The sequence below is a fragment of the Lynx canadensis genome, chromosome B3, assembly GCF_007474595.2.
Source record: "Lynx canadensis isolate LIC74 chromosome B3, mLynCan4.pri.v2, whole genome shotgun sequence".
Lineage (NCBI taxonomy): Eukaryota > Metazoa > Chordata > Mammalia > Carnivora > Felidae > Lynx > Lynx canadensis.
In genome coordinates, this window is record NC_044308.2 from 70758055 (window position 1) to 70766719 (window position 8665).

The following is an 8665-nucleotide window of genomic DNA, read 5'->3' on the forward strand; positions in this document are numbered from 1 at the left end:
AAATATAGAAAGGAACCAATCACAGTTGAAGAATATAATAACTAAAATAAAAACACTAGAGGGAATAAACAATAGATTATTGGGTGCAGGAGTACAGATCAGTGATCTCAAAGACAGGGTAATGGAAACCACTCAAGGTGAACAGTGGAAGAGAATTTTTAAAAATAAGGACAGCTTAAGGGATCTCCTAGAAAATATCAAGGAAATGAACATTTGCATTATAGCTGCCCCAAAAGGAAAAAAGAAAGAAAATGGAGAAAACACACTTGAAGAAATAATAGCTGAAAACTTCCCTAACCTATGGAAGGAAATAGACATCCAGGTTTAGGAATCCCAGAAAGTCCCAAACAAGATGAATACAAGGAAGTCTACACCATTACATAATAATAATTAAAATGTCAAAGGCTAAAGAGAAAAATTTTAAAGCAATGAGAGAAAAAAGGCACAAAAGAAACCCCATAAGGCTCTCAGCTTATTTTTCAGCAGAAACTGTACAGGCAAGAAGGGAGTGGCATGATATATTCCTAGTGCTTCAAGGAAAAAACCTACAACCTATACTACTCTAACCAGCAAGATTATTCAGAATTGAAGGAGACTTAAAGAGTTTCCCAAACGAAAGTTAAAGGAGTTCATCACCACTAAATTGACCTGACAAGAAGCGTTAAAGGGAATTTTTTAAATGGAAAAGACCATAATTAATCATAAGAAAATTATGAATGAAAAGATGTAAAATATGACAGTCTACACATAAAACGTGGAGGAGAGGGTAAAAATAAGAGGTATTTCTAGAATGTGTTTGAACTTAAATAACCATCAACTTTAGTGACTACTATATATATTTAGGATATTATATATGAACCTAATGGAAACTACAAACCCAAAAACTATAATAGATACAAAACAAAAAGAAAGCAAAACACAATACTACAGAAACTCATCAATCACAAAGAAAAAGAAATAAAGAAACAGAGAAGAGCTACAAAAACAAGTGGAAAACAACAAAATGTCAATAACTACATACATATCAATAATTTAACATTAATGATCTAAATGTTCTAATAAAAAAACATGGGGTGGTGGAATGAATAAAAAAGACATTGATATTCTTTGTACAAGAGGCTTGCCTCAGACCTAAAGACACATACAGACTGAAAGTGAAGGGATAGAAAAACATTTGCCACACAAATGGAAGCAAGAAAAAAAAAAGCCAAGGTAGCAATACTTATATCTAACAAAATATATTTTAAAACAAAGACTAGAACAAGAGGCAAATAAGGGCATTATGTGATGATAAAAGGGATCAATCCAACAAGAGGATATAACAATTGCAAATATCTACATAGTCAACATTGGAGCACTTAAATACATAAATCAAATGTAAATGGGCATAATGAGAGAAATTGATGGTACTACAATAACAGTAGGAAACTTTAACATTCCCCACCCCCTTACATCACTGGATAAATAATCCAGGCAAAAAATCAGCATAGAAATGGTGCCTTTGAATGACACATTAAACCAGATGGACATAATAGATATATACAGAACATCCCCAAACAAGAGTATACGTTGTGCACATGAAACATTCAAGTGCACATGAAACATTCTCCAGAATAGATCACATGTTAGGCTGCAAAACAAGTCTCAACAAATTCAACAAGATGGAAATCATACCATGCATCCTTTCTGACCACAATGGTATGGAAGTAGAAATCATAACAAGAAAAAAAAAACTGGAAAAATCACAAATGCATAGAAGCTAAACCACATGCTACTAAATGACCAATGGGTCAACAAAAAAAATTAAAAAGAAATTTAAAAAATACACGAGACAAGTAAAAATGATAACACAATGGTACAAAATCTTTGGGACATAGCAAAAGATGTTCTAAGAGGGAACTATATAGCAGTACAGGCCTACTTCAAGGAAAAAAAGTCAATCTAACCTTACACCTAAAGGAACCAGAAAAAAGCCCAAAGTCACTAGAAGAAAGAAAATAATAAAGATCAGAGCAGAAGTAAATAACATAAGACTAAAAAACAATTGAAAAGATGAACCCAAGAGCCAGTTCTTTGAAAAGATAAACAAATTGATAAACTTTTGGCTAGACTCATTAAGAAAAAAAGAGAACACAAGTCATAAATGTAAAAGAACTGACACCACAGATATACAAAGGATTTTAAGAGAATACTATGAAAAATTATATGCCAACAAATTGGACAACCTAGAAGAAATGGAAAAATTTCTATATACATATAAATTTCCAAAACTGAATCAAGAAGAAATAGAGAAATATGGCCCTTTGTAGCAACGTGGATGGAACTGGAGAGTGTGATGCTAAGTGAAATAAGCCATACAGAGAAAGACAGATACCATATGGTTTCACTCTTATGTGGATCCTGAGAAACTTAACAGGAACCCATGGGGGAGGGGAAGGAAAAAAAAAAAAAAAAAAGAGGTTAGAGTGGGAGAGAGCCAAAGCATAAGAGACTGTTAAAAACTGACAACAAACTGAGGGTTGATGGGGGGTGGGAGGGAGGGGAGGGTGGGTGATGGGTATTGAGGAGGGCACCTTTTGGGATGAGCACTGGGTGTTGTATGGAAACCAATTTGTCAATAAATTTCATAAAAAAAATAAAAAAAATAAAAAAAAAATAAAAAGAAGAAATAGAAAACCTGAACTAGCCAGGTATAGTAACAAAATTCAATCAGTAATCAAAAAACTACCAATATATATATATGTATGTGTACATGTATATATATACATACACATATATACATACATATATATGTATATATACATATACATAGATACACAGGTGAATTCTACCAAATATTTAAAGAATTAATACCCATTCTCCTCAAACTATTCCAAAAATAGGAAGGAAAGCTTTTAAATACATTCTGCAAGGCCAGCATTACCCTGATACCAAAACTGTACAGAGACACCAAAAGAAGAAAACTACAAGCTGATATCTCTGTTGAACATAGTTGCAAAAAACCTCAACAGAATATTAGCAAACTACATTCAACAATACATTGAAAGTATCATTCAACACAGTCAAGTGGGATTTATTTCAGGAATGAAATGATGGTTCAATATTCACAAATGACTCAACATGATAACATCAATAAAAGGAAGGATTAAAATCATATGATCATCTCAATAGATACAAAAAATATTTAACAAAATTCAACATCCATTCACAATAAAAACTCAGCATCATGAGTTTAGAGGGAAGATACCTCAACATAATAAAGGCCATATATGAAAAACCCACAGCTAATACCATACTCAATGGTGAAAAACAGCTTTTCCTCTAAAATCGGGGACAAGAGAAGGATATACATTATCACCACTTTTATTTAATGTAGTACTGGAAGTCCTAGCCACAGTAATCAGAGAAAAAAAAAGGCATCTATAAGGAAGAAGTTAAACTTTCACTATTGGCAGATGACATGATACCATATACTATATATACTATATACACTATGGAAAGCCCTCAAGACTCCACCAAAAAAAGTACTAGAATAAATGAATTCAGTACAACTGCAAAATAAAAAATTAATACACAGAAATTCACTGTGCTTCTATACACTAATAACAAAGTAACAGAAAAATTAAGAAAATAATTCTATTTACATTTTCACCAAAAGGAATAAAATGCCTAGGAATAAACTTAATCAAGGAGGGGAAAGAACTATACTCTGAAAACTATAAAATACTGATGAAAGAGTTTGAAGATGACACAAACAAATGGAAAGATATACCATACTTATGGATTGGAAGAATTAATGTTGTTAACATGCCCATACTATCCAATACAATCTACAAATTCCATGCAATCCCTATCAAAATACCAACATGATTTTTCATAGAATGAGAACAAATAATACTAAAATTTATATGAAACTACCTAAGAATCCAAATAGCCAAAGCAATCTTGAAAAAGAGGAACAAAGCTGGAGGGATGCCAATCCCAGACTTCAAAACAATATACTACAAAGTGGTTATCAAAACAGTATGGTTGTGCCACAAAAGAGACAAATAGATTAATAGAACAGAATACAGAGCTCATAAATAAAACTGGACTTACATGATCAATTAATCTATGACAACAAGGGGCCAAGAGTATACAGTGGAGAAAAGATAAGTCTCTTCAATATTTGCATTTTGCATTTGCTACTTGCAAAAAAAAAAAAAAAACTAGACCACTTTTTTTACACCATAAACAAAAACAAAATCAAGTGGATTAAAGATCTACATATGAGACTTGAAACCATAAAACTACTAGGAGAGAACATAGGCAGTAATCTATTCCACATTGTCTGTAGCAATGTTTTTCCAGCTATGTCTCCCTAAGCCAGGGAAACAAATATAAACTATTTAAACTATTATAAACTATTATAAACAAATAAGTTTTAGCACAGTGAAGGAAACCATCAGCAAAACAAAAAAGCAACTTACTGAATGGAAGAAAGTATTTGCAAATGACATATCTGATAAGAATTAGTATCCAAAATATATAAAGAACTTATTCAACTCAACACCAAAAACAACAGGAGAGGACTTAAATAGACATTTTTCTAAAGAAGACAGATGGATGACAGACACATGAAGAGATGCTTAATATCACACCAATCACCAAGGAAATCCAAGTAAGAATCACAATGAGATATCACCTCACCCCTGTCAAAATGGCTAGAATGAAAAAGAAAAGAAATACTAAGTTTTAATGAAGAGATAAAGGAACCCTCATGCACTGTTGGTAGGAATGCAAATTGATATAGCTACTATGGAAAACACTACAGAGGTCCTTCAAAAAATTAAAAATAGAATTACCATATGACCCAGTAATTTGACTACTAGGTATTTAACCAAAGAAAGTGAAAACTCTAATTTGAAAAGATACATGAACCCCTATGTTTATTGCAGCATTATGTACAATAGCCAAGATATGGAAGCAACCGAAGTGCCCTTCGATAGATGAATGTATAAAGAAGATGTGGTACACACACATTATATATATATAATATGTATATGCATATATGTGCATATATAATATGCATATATATATTGCATAATGTATGTATGTGTAACATATACATATGTTATATATATGTAACACTATGAATATAATATATACTGTGTGTGTATATAATATAGCCATAAAGAAGGATAAGATCTTGCCATTTGTGACAACATAAATGGACCTAGAGTGTATTTTAAGTGAAACAGACTTATTTCACTTAGCATAATACACTCTAGGTCCATTCAGGTCATTGTAAATTGCAAGATTTAATTCTTTTTTATGGTTGAGTAATATTGCATTGTGTGGTGTGTATGTATATGTATGTATACACACACACACACACACACACACACACATACATACACACCACATCTTCTTCATCCATTCATCAGCCAATGGACATTTGGTCTCTTTCCATAATTTAACTATTGTTGATCACGCTGCTATAAACATCAGGTGCATGTATCCCTTTGATATAGTATTTTTGTATTCTTTGGGTAAATAAGCCAGAGAGACAAATACCATATGATTTCACTCATGTGGAATAAACAAAACAAGCAAGTAAAGGGGGGAAGAATGAGAGAGAGGTAAATCAAGAAACAGACTCTTAATTATAGAGAACAAACTGATGGTTACCAAAAGGAAAGTTGGGTTAGAGGGATGGGTTAAATAGATGATGGGGATTAAGGAGCGCACTTGCTGTGATGAGCGCCGGGTGTTATATGGAAGTGTTGAATCACTGTATTGTATATTACACTGCATGTTAACTGGAATTTAAATAAAAACTTAATAAAAAAAAGAGAAGGACAAATACAATATGATTTCACTTGTATGTGGAAACTAAAAACAAATGAATAAACAAAGAAAACACAGAATGACCTATACATATAGAGAACAAACTGATCGGTGGCAGGATGGAGAAAATGGGTGAAAAGGAGTGGGAGATACAGGTTTCCAGCTATGGAATGAAAAGTCAAGGGAATAATAAGTACGGAATAGGGAATATAGCAACGGTTTGTGATAGTGTTGTGTGGTGACAGTAGCTACACTTGTATTGAGGATGGCATAATATACAGATGTATTGAATCGCTATGTTGTACACATAAAACTAATTTAATATTGTGTGTCAACTCTACTCAAGAATTCTTTAAATTGTTTTTGCCTTCATCTAATTTAGAAAAAAAGTTGGCAGTTTAATTTTTTTCAAAATATAATCCCTCTTGATAATTTTTCAACTCTTGATATCTGCACAGAATCTTGAGTTTACAGCCCTAAGACATTTATAAAACTGCATATGAGAAATCATTCTGCTGCTTAAAGCCTTAGAATGGTTTCTTATTATAATTACAAAAAAATTACAAAAAAAAACCTCTTTATATTCACTTCATAGACTCATGTGTGTTGAACACTACCTTCAACTCTAATCATTTTCAGATTCACTTATTATACCTCAATTTGAACTTTGTTGTATTCTTCAAATATACCAAGTTCATTACCTAAGCTTCAGGTTTATGTGCTACCTGTTCCCTCTGCCTAGAATGCTCTGCCTCCAGATGTTTGCGTGGTTGACTGTTTAGTTCATCTAGTTATTAGCCAAAATGTCACATCCAGAAGAACACCTTGATTAAAGATGGAAAGTGAACTTATAATGTTCACTCCACACTTTCTATTATCTATCAATCCTTTTGCTTTTTTATTTAGTTTCTGTATCTCTTCCTGGAACCATTCTGTTCATGTTTCTATCTTTAATGTCTATTCCCACTAGATTGTACCTTAAGGAGAACAGAGACTTGACTTGTTTCATTAATAACTCTTTCTCCTAGTGCCTAAAATAGTACCAACAAAAATGAAAATGCTCAATAAATGCAGTATTTGGAAATGGATAAGTTAACTTCAGAGGAAATTCTGTGGTCTTGATTTTCTTTTCTTTTTCCTTTAATTAGGCTAGGTGCTGATTAAACAGCCTCCTCATGGAAGCTTTTACTTCCTGGTTGCGAAGTGTATAAATCACAGGATTCAGCAAAGGAAAGATCACTGTGTGAAAGAGAGAAACCACCTTGTCAGCTGGGAAGGCTCTGAAGGGGCGAGTGTAGATAAAGATGCCAGGCCCAAACATAAGAAATATAACGATGATATGGGTGGTGCATGTGGATACGGCCTTGCTCTTCCCCTCAGAGGAAGATCCATGTACACGACATAGGATGACTGCATAGGAGGCCAGAAGCCCCAGGAAGCACAGGAGGGTCATCAGGCCACTGTTGAAGACCATTAGAAGCTCCACCACGAAGGTGTCTGTGCAGGCCAGCTTGATGACCTGTGGCACATCACAGAAGAAGTTATCCAGTTGGTTTGGGCCACAGAAGGGCAAGTGGAGGATGAGGGCCACCTGGATAATGGAGTGGACAAAGCCTCCAAGCCACAGGGCCAACAGCAAGGCATAGCAGGCTCTAGGGTTCATGACTGTGGAATAGTGCAAAGGCCGACAGATGGCGATATAGCGGTCAAAGGCCATCACAACAAGGAGTAACCCTTCCCCTCCTCCAAGGAAGTGCAAGAAAAAGAGCTGAGTGATGCAACCCCTGTAGGAGATTACCTTCTTCTCAGAGAGGAAGTCCACCAGCATCCTGGGAGCCACAATGAAGGAGTAGGATGCATCCAGGAAAGCCAAGTTGCCCAGAAAGAAGTAGAGGGGGGCTGTGAGACCAGGGTCTGATCTTATGGTGAAAATGATGAGGAAATTTCCAGGAAGGATGATGAGATAGAAAATTAAAACTAGGACAAAGACCAGGAGCTGAATATCTCGAGACTGGGTGAGACCAAGAAGGATGAATTCTTTCACCACTGTGCTGTTGTCATTTTCCATCTCCTCTGTCTGCAGTACATCAAGAAGCAGAGTTCATTGTTATTACTGTTTCTTCTATCTAGACCCTCATTCCTGTCCAACTAAAAATATTTGACATATAGATCACATTAGCTTAAAACAGGTCTCAGCCCTCTCCAGTATCCTGGGTAAACTCTAAACCTTTCATTAACTCCAGATTTAAAGCAAGCAAACTAAAAAACAAAAATACTGTTCTTATACTACAACTCTTATTCCCATTCAATCATATGCTTCTATAGAACTGCTCTCCACTTTAAGAATCTGGCATCCTGGGGCACCTGAGTGGTTTAGTTGGTTAAGCATTTGACTCTTGATTTTGGCTCAGGTCCTGATCTCATGGCTACTGTGATGGAGCCCTGTGTCAGGCTCTATGCTGACAGCTGGATACCTGCTTGGGATTCTCTCTCTCCCTCTCTGCCCCTCTCTCTCTCTCTCTCTAAGTCAGTCATTATATTTTAATTTTATTCTTTTCAAATGCTACTTTTTAATATGTATAATATAAATTAGTATCAAGGCGTATATGTACTGTATAAATAAATTGCATATACTTAAAGCACATGTTCAAAAATGTTTTGTTATGGGTATGAAATGATCTAAGATTGAAAATTGCTCATCTACAGAAAAATATAATGTAATATATGCCAGTACTGCCTTATGCTATTTATGCTAAATAGCATAGTTGCTTTAAGTTTGTGGAACATGGGGTGCCAAAAAAAATGCTAATGAGTCATTAGTTATAAAGGAAAGACA

At 34.4% G+C, this 8665-nt stretch overlaps 1 protein-coding gene across 1 annotated transcript; it reads right to left on the bottom strand.

Moving 5' to 3' along the window:
* Window positions 1-6973: 6973 nt before the first annotated feature.
* Window positions 6974-7897, bottom strand: LOC115517184 (olfactory receptor 4N2). The gene has a single exon (XM_030320304.1). The coding sequence runs from the start codon at window positions 7895-7897 to the stop codon at window positions 6974-6976; it is 924 nt and encodes a 307-aa protein (XP_030176164.1).
* Between the last annotated feature and the right edge of the window lie 768 nt (window positions 7898-8665).